The 15,661-nt window shown below is 55.9% G+C and overlaps 1 protein-coding gene across 2 annotated transcripts in view; it reads right to left on the bottom strand.

Moving 5' to 3' along the window:
• Positions 1-7,321: 7,321 nt before the first annotated feature.
• Positions 7,322-15,661, bottom strand: part of SPPL2B (signal peptide peptidase like 2B) — a 25,247-nt gene continuing 16,907 nt past the window's right edge. Inside the window, exons 14-15 of one of the 2 annotated variants that reach the window (XM_055126104.1) lie at positions 9,768-9,928; positions 7,322-9,021 (exon numbers count right to left, since the gene is read on the bottom strand). In XM_055126104.1, coding sequence (XP_054982079.1) covers positions 8,806-9,021; positions 9,768-9,928 — 377 coding nt within the window. In that variant the 3' untranslated portion in view covers positions 7,322-8,805. Of the gene's footprint in view, positions 9,022-9,703; positions 9,929-15,661 lie in introns of both variants that reach the window. The other variant, XM_055126105.1, reaches the window with a different exon arrangement.

Genomic DNA, 15,661 nt, shown 5'->3' with positions numbered 1-15,661 from the left:
GTCGTACTATTGCTCCAGCCCAACTTTATGCTTGTTTAAAGGTTGCTCTCTCAGCAAAGTTCCAATGAATTCTCGGTCTCCATGTGTAACAGAAGGCCCACTTATTTATCCTTTTATTCCACAGGAGGCCTGTCCTGTGGACCTAGTAGCCATGCCCAGTGGTAATTCACCCCAACACCACTGGCCTGATGGTTCAATGCTCAGACCCAGTGATGTGGTGGTGCCTGAACTAGAAAGCTGGGGGCCAACAGGGGTGCTTGCTGGGGTGGGGGACTTATGTGGTGCCAGGGATTGAACTTGGGGCCTCATGCATGCAAGGTATCTCAGCAATTGCCCCAAGCCTGGTAAGTTCATTTAAAACTTGTGGGAGGAGGTGGGGGCTGGAGTGATAGCACAGCGGGTAGGGTGTTTGCCTTGCACTCAGCCAACCCGGGTTCGATTCCCAGCATCCCATAGGGTCCCCCGAGCACCGCCAGAAGTAATTCCTGAGTGCATGAGCCAGCAGTAATGCCTGTGCATCACCGGGTGTGATCCAAAAAGCAAAAAAGCAAAACAAAACAAAACAAAAACTTGTGAGAGGACCCAGACCCAGTGGGAAGGGCGCTTACCTTGCATGCACCTGGCCCTGGGTTCGACCCCCCAGCATCATCCCATACTGTGCCTGAACCCTGCCAGGAGTCAGTCCTGAGCACTGCTGGGTGTGGCCCCCAAACTAAAGAAACCCCCCCAAAAATAGTATGAATGAGTGCTGAGGGCAGCTGCTTCAGAGCCACGAGCCACAGAGCCTCTGACCTTCCAAGCGTCTGGTGGCCAAGGGCACAGAGGCGGGACCTTCCCAATGTGGCCCTGCACTTGTATGAACGCTCTGAGCACCCCGAGTGGACACCCCAGTTTAGCCCTGAGCCCTTGGTCCTGCCCCTTTCCCCCACATGCATACACACACATACACCCATGTATGCACACTAACAGTACCCACGTGCACATAGCAATACATACATGTACACACGCGCATAAACACACGCATGCTTAACCATACATGCGTATGCACACATATGCACACATGCATATGTATATATGATGCACATACATATGCACACGTAAGCACACACATACAAGTGTGTGCATGTACACTCATGTGTTCAATGAAGGGGCATGTGGCAGGGGACTCGGGGTTGTCCCCCGCATGAGGAGTGGCCCCACAAGCAGATTCCTGACCCCGCTCACGCCTCCACATGAGGCAGCCCCCCACCCATGTCTGGGTTACACAGTCTCCTGATCCCCCACACCCGTGCCCAGTGGATTTCTCTCAGAGGAGGGAGGGGACACAGTCTTTTGGTTTGTCTTTTACTCAGGGGCTACTCCCGCTTCTGTGCTCAGGGCTCATAGCTGGTGGTGCTCAGGGGACCGGGAGGTTCGGGGAGCAGACCTGAGCCTCTGGCACGCGAAGCTCCCGCGCCTGTTGTGGGCTGTCTGGGGGATTTTTCATTTGGTTTGGTTTTAGGGCATGGGGGGGGGTACTCAGGGGACCACCAGCTCTTTGAACTTTGTCCTCATTCCCCAGAACTGTGGTTACCATCTGAACGCCAGGACCCCGGGTCTAGGAGCAGCTGAGAACTCACATGGGGGCCGGAGCCAGGACTTCTGTTATTTTTTGGGGGGACATACCAGGCGATGCTCAGGGGTTATTCCTGGCTCTGCTCAGGGATCACTGTTGGTGGTGCCCAAGGGACCCTATGGGGTGCTGGGGATCGAACCCTGGTTGGCTGCGTGCAAGGCCAGCACCCTCCCGCTGTGCTATCACTCTGTCCCCTCAGGGCTTCTTTCATCCAGGCAGCGCTAACAGGGACTCCAGGCACACCACTTTGCTTTTTTCCAAAAGAGAGTCAGCTGTGGAGCTGGAGAGTGATTACAGGGAAGGTGGGTTTATTTTTGTATTATTATTATTGTTGTTATTATTATTATTATTGTCTTGTTTTTTGGGTCACATCCAGCAATGCTCAGGGGTTACTCCTGACTTTGCACTCAGGAATTACTCCTGGCAGTGCTCTGGGGGACCCTATGGGATGCTGGGAATCGAACCCGGGTTGACCGAAGGCAAGGCAAACGCCCTACCCGCAGTGCTATTGCTCCAGCCCCAGGAAAGGTGGTTTCCTCGAACGTGGCTGATGCTGGTTTATTCCCTGGCACCTCATACGGTCCCCTGAGCCCAGAGTTGGAATAATAATTGTCTCCCACCAGCACTGCTGAGTGTGGCCCAGCCTCCCCCTTAAGAACAGCGTCACCCCAACCTGATTCCTGAGTTTCTTCACTTTCCCCCCTTCCACTTTTCTCCTTGATTTGATTTGGTGGGGGGTTCGGGGCCACACCCAGCAAGGCTCAGGGCTGACTCCTGTGCTCCAGGATCACTCCTGGAGGGGCTCGGAGTACCCGATGGGAATGGCGGGGATCGAACCCGGGTCAGCCACATGCAAGGCCAGCGCCTTCCCCGCTGTGCTCTTACTCCAGTTTCTCCACCTTTATTCTTGTCCTCCCACTCCAAGAAAATCCTGCTGATCGGAACCTGTCTTGCTTGACCTTGGGCACTTCTGTGTGTGTGTGTGTGTGTGTGTGTGTGTGTGTGTGTGTGTGTGTGTGTGTATTTATGTGTGTATTGGGGGGTTTCCCGTGAGCCCTTTGGTCTGGGGCCCCCATCCCTGTCTGAGCCCCAGCTGTCCTCAAGCTCCTGGTCTCTTCTGTCCAGGCTCGCGTCCAGCCCTGAGGCCCTCCCCGCCCCCAGGGCCCCTCTCCATGAAATAAATCACTCAACCGCCTACGGGAATTTAATAAGCCTGTTTGTGTGTGGTTCGGGATGGTGTTTTTTTTTCCCCCCTTTTTGTCTGTGGACTTTTTGTCAGTGTTTCATGGGAAGAGCATTTTGGGAGGAAACTCTTTGCCCTGGTGATAACCGGATTCCCTTTAGAAAGCGCAGGAAAGAGAAGGGAGGCGGCAGACAGCTCTGGGGGCAGCCCAGGGGCGGGGGCGTGAGAGAAGCAGCACAGAAGTAGGGGCAATTGCCAGGAAGGCGGAAAGAAAGAGACTCATAAGTACTCATAGAGGACAACAGAAATAAAAGCGGCTGGAGCGATAGGACAGCGGGGAAGGCGTTTGCTTTGCATGCGGCTAACCCAGATTTGGTTCCCGACACCCCATGGGGTCCCCTGAGCACTGCCAGGAGTGATCCCTGAGCACAGAGCCAGGAGTAATGCCTGAGCATAGCTGGGCGGGACCCAGGAAAGAAAGAAGGAAAGAAAGAAAGAAAAAGAAGGAAAATTAAAAAAGGAAAGAAGAGGGGCCGGAGCAATAGCACAGCGGGTAGGGCGTTTGCCTTGCACGCGGCCTACCCGGGTTCGATCCCCGGCATCCCATATGGTCCCCCAAGCACTGCCAGGAGCAATTCCTGAGTGCAAAGCCAGGAGTAACCCCTGAGCATCGCTGGGTGTGACCCAAAAAGCAAAAAAAAAAAAAAAAAAAAAAAGGAAAGAAGAAAAGAAAAAAAGGAAAAGAAAGAATGAAAGAGAAAGAGAGAAAGAAAGCAAGAAAGAATGAAAGAAAGAGAGAAAGAATTGGGGCTGGAGTGATAGCACAGAGGGTAGGGCGTTTGCCTTGCACGAGGCCGACCCGGGTTCAATTCCCAGCATCCCATATGGTCCCCTGAGCACCGCCAGGGGTAATTCCTGAGTGCAAAGCCAGGAGTAACCCCTGTGCATCGCCAGGTATGACCCAAAAAAAAAAAGAAAGAGAGAAAGCAAGCAAGCAAGCAAGCAAGCAAGAAAGGCATTTCCAATCAGGTAGGGTGTTTGCCTTGCACACAGCCGACCCGGGTTCGATTCCTCTGTCCCTCTCAGAGAGCCCGGCAAGCTACTGAGAGTATCCCGCACACATGGCAGAGCCTGGCAAGCTCCCTGTGGCGTATTCGATATGCCAAAAACAGTAACAATAAGGGGCTGGAGTGATAGCACAGCGGGTAGGGTGTTTGCCTTGCACGCGGCCGACCCGGGTTCGATTCTCAGCATCCCATATGGTCCTCTGAGCACTGCCAGGAGTGATTTCTGAGTGCAAAGTCAGGAGTAACCCCTGTGCATCACCAGGTGTGACCCAAAAAGAAAAAAAAAAACAGTAACAATAAGTCTCACAATGGAGACATAAACTGGTGCCCACTGGAGCAAATCGATGAGCAACGAACGGGATGACAGTGCTACCGTGATTGGGGGGTGGTGAGGGGTGCTAGGAGGGGGCATTTGCTGACAGTACACAGGGATCAAACCCAGGTCCTCAAACATTGCAGGTACGGGCTCTGTGCTCTTAACTACTTCTCAGACCCTCGGAGGGAAGTGATTTTTTTTGAGGGGGGAGGTTTTGGGTCTCACTCAGAGCTGCTCAGGGCTCTCCTCAGGGCTCAGGGGATCCCCATGGGGTGCCAGGGAGTAAAAAAGGGTCAGCTGCATGCAAGGCAAATGCTCTCCTCGCTGTATTATTGCTCCGGCCCCCAGGACGTAATTTTTTTTTCTTGAGGGGGAGGCTGCTCAGGGCTGACTCCTAACTCTGTGCTCAGGGATCAATCCTGGCGAGGCTCAGGAGCCCCTATGGGATGCCAGGGACCAAACCTGGGTCTGCTTTTTGGGTCACACCCGGAGGTGTATGAGGCAAACTGTGCTATCTCTGCCCCCACAGGGATCCTTTGGGATGTTGGGGATCAAACCCTGGTCAGCTGCTTGCAAGGCAAGTGCCCTCCCTGCTGTACTATCACGAACACGTGTTTGTCCACAAACATACACCCATGATGCCCACACACACACACACACACACACACACACACACACACACACACACACGGCCACAGGCACACGCTCACACTTAACCAGTCATACCTGCCACTACCCTCAGCCAGCGCACCCAAGGGCAGGCGGGTGGACCCTCTGCTCTGGGGTGTGGCCTCACAGACCCCCGCCCATGGGACCCCATCACTGCGCAAACATGAAGCCGCGCAGGCGCCCAGAGTCACAGCAGACTTTACCCACCGAGGGACATGGGAGATGGAATTGGGATGAACGCGGTCCCCAACACTGGCCTGGACCCTGCCCAGGCAATGGGAGCAACCCCAATAGGGACCCCCATAGCCCCAGCACTCCCACTTATGCAGGGGCCCCGTGTTCAATCATTGGCTCTAGAAGCCCCCCCAGAGACCTGGGGGTTCTCTAACCGACTCTGGGTTGCAGCAGCTGCGTTCTACCCAAGGACGGCAGACCCCCATGGAACGGCTATGGGGTCCCCGTGCCACTGTGTGCCTGAGGGTCCAAACAGCCCGACCCCCGTCTACACCGCGACGTATCCACAAAAGCCAGTCCCGGGGCGCACACACGGTTCCTGACACGTAAGCTGTTCGCCACGTCTAACGCACCGCACCGACACCACCCAACGCTGTCCACGCGGCCCGGCCCGCGCCGACCGGGGGTGGGAGAGAGAGCCCGCCCCATTTCCGAGGAGACCCGCGCCCCCCAGCCCGGACTCACCCCGCTGGAGGCTGCACCGCGGCGGCCCCGCCAGCCAGGACGCACGGGGACCCGTGGGAGCTCGGAGGGGCGTGGCCTTAACAGGGGGCGTGGCCTACAGGTTGGGGCGGGACTCTTGGGAGGCGGGGCCTGACGTGAGAAGACGGTCTGGATAGGCGAGGACAGGTAGAAGGGCGGGGCCTACACAGGTTTTGGGGCGTGGCCAGAAAGAGGGGCTAGGAGCGGGCGGGGATGCCTTCAGGTGCTGGCAGCGGGGAGCCTCTTCCTTTCTTTTCTTGCAAAAGGTCCTGTAGGGAGGGGCAAGGGATGGGGGCGTCAGTGAGGTCGGTTCCCGCTTCCTCTCTCCCGGGGCCCCCTGGTGGGGGTGTTTCTGGGTCTGGAGCCGTCCACCATGAAGTCACGTGGCTTGTGGGCGCGTCCCTTCCTCAACCCAGTAGTTGCCCCGGCTGGGTGGTCACCCTCTTCGCAAACTAGGGGACCCCTGACGGGGCGGGAGCGTGGGAGTGGGCTCTCTCCTCCTCCCTCCTCCATCTGGGCCACACCGAGGCTGGCAGTTCGCCTCCCCACTTCATCTGGGAACCCCGATCCCCCCACCGCGCTCCCCCAGCTACCCAGGAGGGCAGTGGGGCTTCAGGACAAGTCTCCCGTTTCAGTAGCCCCCACTTAGAGAACTGGGCCCAGGGGGAGGGGTACCCTGGCGCTGGGGCTGCTCTGGGAGTCAGGGAGAGGACAGGGCTGGCCAGGTGAGTCCGGGTGAGTCCAGGTGACCTGGACAGAGGCCCCAGAGGGCTGACCAGAACTTGCCAGAAGGGAGGAGTGGGGGCGGTGGGGAGGGGATTGCTTATGCGAGTAACTACATTTTAGGAAATAAACGTTTGCTCTCCAAGTTATTTTTTTATTTGGTTGCGTTTGGTTTTCAGGTCATACCCAGTGGTGCTCAGGGCTGACTCCTGGCTCTGTGCTCAGAGATCACTCCTCGTGGGGTCTGGGGGACCCGATGGGTTGCTGGGGACCAAACGCAGCTCAGCTGCGTCCAAGTGAAACACCCTTCCTGCTGTACCACCTCTCTGGACCTCATGCAGTTTTTTGTTTTTTTTTGCTTTTTGGGTCACACCCGGCGATGCACATGGGTTACTCCTGACTCTGCACTCAGGAATTACCCCTGGCGATGCTCAGGGGACCATATGGGATGCTGGGAATCAAACTGGGGTCAGCCGCGTGCAAGGCAAACGCCCTACCCGCCTTGCTATCACTCTAGCCCCACCCTTTTTTTCCTTTTTTTGCTTGGACCTCATGCTGTTTTGTTGTTGCTGTTGCTTTTCAGGGCTGACTCCTGGCTCTAAACTCGAATCATTCCTGTCCACGCTTAGGGGACCCTATGGGATGTCGGGAGGAATTGAACCCGGGTCAACCACACACATAGCCAACGCCCTCCCCGCTGTATTACAGGCTCTGGTCCCTCTGGCTTGACATTTCAAAGCCACTGAAAAATATACCCAAAGAGCATTTCATGACCAAACCTCCGGGGCAGGTATTTGGGGCCTGTTGTTCCGGGAACCAGTCTGGGCCCGGGTGCTTCTGGCCTGAAGTTCGTGGCAACAACCAGAGCTGATTATGTGAGCAACCCCCACAGTCCGTGGGAGTCCGTGGGAGTCCGTGGAAGCAGAGCCACTTCCCACGGCAGCCTCTTGGGAGCCCCCACCTCGAGGAGTCGCCCAGGGGCCCACCCAGCCAACTCCCTGCGCAGTTACGGGGAACGTGCAGAGCCAAAGTCGTGACTATCAAAAGCCAAGTTTAATGACGAGATCAGCCCAGAGGCAGAAGAAACCGTACCCACGGGCAACCAGCATCTGCTTTGCGAGTGTCAGTCTCATGTCCGGGGGACAGAGCGGGCCCCCTTCCACCCAGGTATAAAATGGCTTTGATTGAAGGGGCAGCAGGAAAGGAGGGGGGTGTAGGGCCCGCTGCCCAGGGCAGGCTCCCATCCCCACTCCCCCAGTTCTTGCAGCCGGACCAGCTAGTGGCCTCCCGGGACCCACAGCTCCGTCAAGAACCGGGTGGGCGCAGGCAGGAAGGGGCTGCTGTTTGTAAAATAAAGCGTTCCCCGCAGAAGCGCGGCTGAGCTGCTGACACGGGCATCTGTGCTGGTAGTTCTCGGAATGACCAAGGCGACCAGCGCCAACCACAGGGCAGCGGGGATGGGGGGCTTGGGCGGGCGGGCACCACCTCTTGGAGTGCGGGGAGCCGAGGAGCTGCCGCCCTGGCCAGGACAGCCCAGCTGTCAGCGGCCTGGGGTTGGAGCCCCCACGTGGGGCCGTGGGGGACACAGTGGGGCGGGACCTTGGCCAGTTCAACCATGGCACCTGTCTCGAGGTGCAGCGTCCTGGCGGTGAGGTAGAAGACAACATGCCAGTTCCAGAATGTTCTTTCTCCCACGTGCAGGCTGCTCCTGGGGTCTCCCTAGAGGGTGCTCGCCTGCCTGGGTGGGGGGCCGGTGGTGCGTGCCCTGGGCAGGAGGGACGTGCAGACCTGTCTTAGGGGTAGCCGCAGGGGCCCTCAAAGGGGGGGTGATGCACTCTCAACCTAAGAAGTGGCGCCACCTCCGCCGCTTCTGTCAATGTGCAGATGGATTGCGGGGGGCTGGGGTCCCGCAGGCTGGCTGGTGAGGAAGAGGGGGTGGGGGGCTCTGCACTACTCGGGCCCTGCAGGCCCGCCCAGCCAAGGCGTGCAGGGCCACAACTGCAGTCCTGGTGGTGGCGTCCCTGGAAAGCAACGCTCGGGCGGGCCGGGGACAGGGTGTTGTGGGGAGGGGCTCCCCTTCAAGGAAAGCGGCAGCCTCAAGCACCAATGTGGGCGTGCCTCCAGCTTCGTGCGCCCCTTTGAGGCCTGGGGGCAAGAATGTGGGGTACTCCCCCACGGTGACCTCGGCAAAGAGGCTACTGCAGCCATGCAAGCGGGTGCGAGGCTGCGCAGGAGTGGGCGTGGCTAGCCTGGATGGGGCTGGGTGGGCAAGGGTAGTCAGGGGCGGGGCCGGGCAGGCTTAGAGGCGGGCAGGGCAGGGTAAGGCCGGTGGGCGGAGCCAGGCGGGGCAGGGCTGGCTGGAGGAGTGGGGAGCAAAAGGGGGCTGGCCAGCAGGTGAGGACGGGCCAGCGTCCATCGGAGCGAGCACCAAGTTGCGGGGCCCAGGCAACTCCAGCGTTGAGCCCCTCATCTCTCGCAGGTGCGGGCGGGCCCTGCAGTCCATGCCGCCCCCTTCCTAAGCCGAGGTGCCGGGCTGGTCCGTGGGTGTGGGGGGCTGCTGGCCAGGGACACTGGCCGCTGGCTGCTCAGGCTCCTGGGGTGGACTCGGTCCCGAGGGCGGCCCAGCTGGTTCCTCTCCTGCAGGCTGCTGGGCCGCTGGCCCCTCTGAGTCTGTGGCCGGCAGGGAGCCCTCGGGGGGACCCGGCACCCAGGTAGACTGAGGTAGGTCCTTCTGTGAGAGAAAACGGCACCGGTGAGAGTGGGAAGGTCCTGGGGTCCTGGTACCCAAGGGCAAGGCTCCAGGCTCCCCTGAGTCCCCCTACCCCTATCACACAGGCACAACCACGTGAGGGCTGCAGCTTGTTCTCTGCTCTGAAACCTTTGGGGAAGGGGCTGCTTGGGGCTCAGGTCCCTTGGGAGAAGGACACAGTAGAAGCTCCCTGCCCTCAGTCCCTCCGCGGGGGCCAGTGCTGCTCCTGGGTTCCCCTTCTGGGCCCTGCGACTTCCCTTCAGCCCCATTCTTGCATGCACGGTTCAGGGGGACCTCATGCACCCGAACCCCCAGTCCCTACCACATGGACTCCCTTAGACAGGAAGTTGCAGCTATGCTCCCAGCACCCCGCGGACTCTGCCCGCCCCCACAGGGATCCCCAAGACTGGGGCTGTCTTCTCTGGGCAGGAAGCAGCCAGTCACTGCTGGCCCCCCAATGGGGGTTCTGGGCCTCTGCTGACCAGAGAGGCACTCAACGAGACTCTGCCAGCAGGCCCCAGGCCGGGCGGATCCCTGGGGGGAACCATGTGACCTGACTAGACTGGGTGCCCCATCCCCAGACATGCCCACCCCCCAGCACCGCTGGGGGAACCTGGGACCGGGCCGCCGGGCGGCCGGCAATGCCGCAAGAGCTTTACTCAACTTGAACTCTAGTTAGGGCCCGGGGGGGTACTGTTGGCAGGCAGTCATAGCAAACCGGTATTCACCGCAAAGCCACCGCCCGTCCAGAACATCCTCAGCTCCCGGCGCCACAGCGCCAGGCCGCAGCTGGTGAGGAGTGTGCAAGGCACCAGGTAGAGGAGGGCAGGCTGGCCGCGCTGCATGAGGGCCAGCGCCATGAAGGTCACCAGGAGGCCGATGCCGTACGCTGTGGGACAGACACCACATCACTGGCTGCCCCCCACAGCACCCTCCGCGCTGGGGGCACGGGGGCAGCTGAGGGGCTGGGGAGGCCTGGAGAGAGGAGGGCCAGGAAAGGGTGGGCAGGAGAAGTCGGGAGGTGCCAGTGGGGGGCCCAGGCTCCCCCAGGGACGATGGACTTGCTACTCTGTACTGCAGGGGTGAGTGGTGCTTGGCGGGGAAGCCTGGTGGGCACAGGGGTCTGCCTGAGGTCAGGGCCCACAGTCCAGAACACAGTCTGCCCCAGCATGCGCAGAAGCGTGTGTGTGTGTGTGTGTGTGTGTGTGTGTGTTTATGTGTGTGTTAGGGATTACACGTGTGCCATGAAGCACCTACTGGGTTCATCAGCGTGTAAAGGTGTGTACCCAACAGAGGTACATGATGAGTAAGTAAATGCATGTGCATATCCGACGTGTGCAAAAACATGCAAATGTGTACAGGTACCCGGTGTGGGTGGTTGTGTATGAATGCATGCATGTACCTGGCATGTATTCACGAGCATGTGTATGTGTGCACATCAAGTGTGTGTGCAGGAGTGTGGAAACACGAGTTCCCAGTGTGTGTGGATGCATGCCTGGGTACGAGTGCATGAACCTGTGCACACTGGTACGTGTGTCCGACTGTGCGGGGTCTCAGTGGCTGTGCATATGCGTGCACTCGCCCACCCTTTCACACTTCGGCCGCACCCAGTCATCGTTCTACAAAATGAAAAGGGCAGTGGCCCTGCGCTACAAGCGGGAGGTGCAGCGGATGCGGGGAGGGGGGTGGGGGGATGCCTGGGACGCTGTCCAGAGTGATGATCCCACCCAGTCCCCCGTGTTCCCTGCCTGCTGTCTGTGGGGCCCTGAGTGCCCAGACTGGGAGCTTCCCATATTGTCCAGTTTTTAAATTATTTTTTTGCTTGTTTTTAGGCCACACCCAGTGGTGCTCAGGGCCAACTCCTGGCTCTGCACTCAGGGGTCACTCCTGGTGGAGTTTGGGGAACCCTATATAGTGCTAGGGATGGAACCCAGGTCGGCCGTGTGTAAGGACAGCGCCCTCCCCACGCTCCAGCTCCCAGGGGCCAACACACCTCGCCCACTCTGCCCAGATCAGATTCTGGGGGGACAGTGTAGGGAGCCATTTTACAAGCCTGGCTCTTATCCTCTAGTCAAGTGGAGGCTTACTTGGGATTCCTGTAACAAGGTCACCACTGCTGACCTTACTGATCTTATCAGTTCGCCATTCCTCTCACTAGCCAACGCCCATACCTGATCTGCCCAACGCCCATGCCTGATCTGCATTTTACTATTGTTCCTATGGGGGTCCAAGCATGCGTACTGCCCCCTCCCACCAAGAGATATAAGTATTGTAACTGCTGTGAATAAACTCTCTCTCTCTCCTCCTCCTTCTGACTCTGCGTCTGTTCATTCGGTTACGTCCCCTCCTTAACCCCACGAAGGGTCCTCCCCACATCTGGCGCCCAGCGTGGGGCACGAGGGGACCACCGAACGCCCGGTCAAGTTCACGTCGGCCGACGAATTCACGGAAAAGTGAGTGTCTCTGAGGGTCGCCTCTCTCTTGGCGCACACCCTGGTATGGGACCGGGCTTGAATACAGTCTCGTGTTGAGGACGAGACGGTCACTGGCGGAAAGGCTTGAATTCCCTTGTCTTGTGTGTATGTGTGAGTGATTGTGCAGTCTTGGATGTCCTCGTCCTTGTACTGAGTCTGTGGCTCCACGACTTGGCATCCTTAAGATCCCTTTAAGGTTACGGAGTCCGATTGGGCTGTCTGCGATTCCACGAGGAACATATGGTCTAGGGTGGTGCTGGTTTAGACACCGGCCGCAAGTCACCTCTCAGGCTGATCCACTATGGCTAAGTTCCTCACCGGCCAGACATGCATCTGAGTGGTTTGTTATGAGTGTCCCCATCCCCCCCGCCCCTTCTTGTGTCTTTTGTGTTTTCATTTCTGTCGAGTTGGCAGAAACTACCTCCCAGTGTAGACAGTCACTGGTGGGAGGTCGAATCCCTTTGTCCTGTGTTTTCATTTCTGTCGAGTTGGCAGAAACTACCTCCCAGTGTAGACGGTCACTGGTGGAAGGTCGAATCCCTTTGTCCTGTGTTTTCATTTCTGTCGAGTTGGCAGAAACAGCCTACCAGTGAAGCAGTTACTGGCGGAAGGCTTGAACCCCTTTGTCCTGTGTTTTCATTTCTGTCGAGTTGGCAGAAACAGCCTACCAGTGACCATTTCTTTTCTCTTCTTGCTTTATTGTCTGCTTATCCTCTGTTTCCTTCACCTGTGTTCACCCTTGGGAATTCCCCGTTTGTTGCATCTTTATTCTAGCTATCTTTATCCTAGCTGCTATTTCCATTTTCGAACGGTGCCTTTTCCGATTCCACCCTTTTACTCCCTAGAATTATGGGACAAAAACCTTCTAAACAGGAGCTCTTTATCAATAGCCTGAAAGACTCCCTTAAAGACCGTGGAGTAAAAGTAAGGAAAAAAGACCTAGTGCAATTTTTTCTCTTTATAAAAGATATTTGCCCCGGGTTCCCTCAGGAGGGGACTATTAGTAAAAATAAATGGGCCAGAGTAGGTGATTGTATGGAAGATTATTATAAACGGTTTGGTCCTGAGAAAGTTCCTACTTCCGCTTTTTTTTATTGGAACTTAATAAATGAGACTCTTAAGCCGCAAAAAAGACAGCCAGAGAATCAGCACCTGGTTTCTGAATCCAAGACCTTTCTAAGGAAAAAGTATAAGAATTTCAAGGCTCCCTTAGTTTGTGGGGATGAGGTCCCCTCCATGCAGAAGGCTGACTCCTCAAATTCTACTAATGTATACTCTGACCATTCTGCCCCCCTACCTGAGCCCTCCCGAGCGGAGGCACCTCCAAAACTTTATCCTGTGATTTTTGATATCCCTGATCCTTCTCCTCCCGAACCCGAATTCTTACCCCCAGAGGACGGGGCTATCCAGGAAGATGAGGTAGCGAGGAATCAGCCTTCAGCCCCTTGGCCCTCGTTGGAAAACAAGCCACCCCCTTATCTGTCCCATGCCACTGCCTTTTTTAATTCCCCATATAATACCAGTGAGGCAGTCCGCCAGCTCACCCGGGACACTGCTGCCTTACGCGCAGTCCTACAACAGAAGCAGGAATATGTCCACCTTTTGACTCAAATAAGGCAGCTGGATAAAGAACTAGTAAGTGCCCAGCAGACTTCTGCCCCCTCTCAAGGACCTAGTAAGAAAAGCTCGGTCTCTCCTTCGCCCCGCCACACTTTAGCGTTAAAACCCGTGGCTGCTTTTCCAGTTACCAGGTCCCATTCTCGGGCCCCCAATTACTCCACCTCCGCCACGGCTCCACCTGATGATGATTCCTCAGATAGAGAAGCGGAGGAGGCCGATCTGCCTGAAGAAGGGGCACACGCTGGAGAGGAAAATCCTCCTAAGGACGTAATTCCTCAGGCACCAACCCGCCAAAGCTATAGTAGATTAAAATTTGGGGACCTGAAAGATTTAAAGGCTGCTGTTTCTTCTTGCGGCCCTACTGCTCCCTTTACGCTTGGCCTTTTGGACTCCCTTAGTGAGGGATGGCTCACGCCAAACGACTGGTTCTCAGTCGCTAAGGCTGTCCTCAGTAGAGGAGACTATTTCTTGTGGAAAGCAGATTATTCTGATCAATGCCAAGATATGGCGCTCGGCAATGTCTCGGCAGGAGGCTCTTCCTCATCCTGGGTCTTTGCTAAATTTCAGGGTCAAGAACCATTTGATTCTAACGAGGTGCAGGCTCAATTTCCCCCAGGGCTACTTGCTCAGATACAAACCGCTGCCCTCCGGGCCTGGAGGAGACTTCCCTCTAAAGGGTCAGTCGTAACATCCCTAGCCAAGGTTCATCAGGGAGCTAATGAGCCCTATAGTGATTTCATTGGGCGCCTCACAGAGGCAGCTGAAAAACTTATGGGAAGCGAAGAGACAGATAATGAGCTGATCCGCCACCTGGCCTATGAGAATGCTAACTCCACCTGCCAGGCCGCACTTCGCCCCCATAAGCGTGGGAAGACCCTTTCAGAATACATCCGGCTATGCTCCGATGTCGATCCCACCGCCCAAAAAATAGGGCTTGCTATAGGGGCGGCCTTCAAACAGTTTGCCATTCAACCAGTGAACAGCCAGGACAGGCTGTGCTTTGGCTGTCAGCAGCCTGGACATTTTTTAAAAAACTGTCCCAATAAAAAATCACAGCCCAGGCCTAAAACTCTTTGCCCTGAGTGCAAACAGGGCTTCCACTGGGCATCAGAGTGCCGCCAGAAGGCCAAGCCGGGAAACTTGATTCGGGGCCAGCCCCAGGCCCCGCAAAACCAGGGGATGTTCCCAGCTGCAGCCCTTCTCCCCAGTGTGGAGCTTCAGAGCTCCAGTCAATAGATTCACTACAACCAGCCACTGCAGGGAGCAATGTGTTGGATATTCCCTGTCCTGATACAGTTACCATTTGCCCCACTCAGAGTCCCGACATATTAAATTCTGGTGTAAAGGGACAAGATTTGAGCCCCCAGGTAGAAAGGGAGCTTGCTCAAGTGAACCTTGCAAGCAGCACATCAGGTTTTCATGGTTGTCTGGAGGATTTCCTAACAGTGAAGGTAAAGGCGTCGCCAATCTCTGACTCCACTCATGGAGTGCATCTAGAATCTCAGCAACAAGCGGCTGAGTTCAGGGAACAGGAAGCTATCCCGCGTATGGGATATGCAGAGCTGAGTTCTGTACCTAATGGGCATCAGGTTTTGAGCCAGGATAAAAGTAAGGAAATTTGGAATCAAAGAGTTGTGTCTATTGGTGAATTTGCACTGGCAAACCAAGCAGAACTTTGTATAAAAGGGCTCAGCTACCCTGAGAGGCCTCAGTCAGGTCAGAGGTGGAGGAAGCCTTGTCTAGTTTCTAGTCTTAATTCCAAAGACCATCAGTCAGGAACTCAGTCTGGACAAATGAATCTTAAGTTTTTTATCAGAACCTGTGGTGATATGCTATTTCCAAAGAAGATTATTCAAAAATTCAGGCTGGTACAGTTTTATTTTTGGGGAAGTGAACTTCTACTTCTAGTTCATGAGATGCCACCTCTAGGAAAACGGCTTCAGGGCCAGTGGGTACGTGGTTATTCTCCCACTCAGCAATTGCTTATTGACCCAGGAGGCACAGAGACGCCTCATTCCTGGGTGCTCACCCACTCAGCCACTACAGATGCTGAGTCTGGTGAGGGACAGAAGGCATTGTCACTAGGATACTTCTGCTTGTGTGTGTGCATGGTTATGAAGCAGGTTATTTTGGATACCAGAAAAGAGCTTCCAATGAAGGCTGTAACTTGCCACATTGGTTTTTTCATTGCCCATGTGCCAGGGCTGGCTAATATCATCTCAAACTCAGTTTATGCTGTTGGTTTCTTCCCTGGTATTATGACTATGTCTCTAAATGCATCAAACACTATAGTTCAAAAATTGCTTCAGCAGCTACAAGCTGTTTTACAAAAGTGCTCTGAATTTTTTTTTTCCTTTTCCTTTATTACTCTTATCTGATCTCATTCTGGTCTGACTGGATCTATGACTTGAGCACAGTTTAAAAAAAAAAAAAAAAGGAGGTATGCCCCGTTTGACTCCTTGTCCTTGACACTGTTCACTTTAAACTTTTAAAATTTACCTTAAGGAGAGCCATATACAGCAGCTGAA

Source organism: Sorex araneus, chromosome 2, assembly GCF_027595985.1.
Source record: "Sorex araneus isolate mSorAra2 chromosome 2, mSorAra2.pri, whole genome shotgun sequence".
Classification (NCBI taxonomy): domain Eukaryota; kingdom Metazoa; phylum Chordata; class Mammalia; order Eulipotyphla; family Soricidae; genus Sorex; species Sorex araneus.
This window is presented reverse-complemented; position numbering and strand designations above follow the sequence as displayed.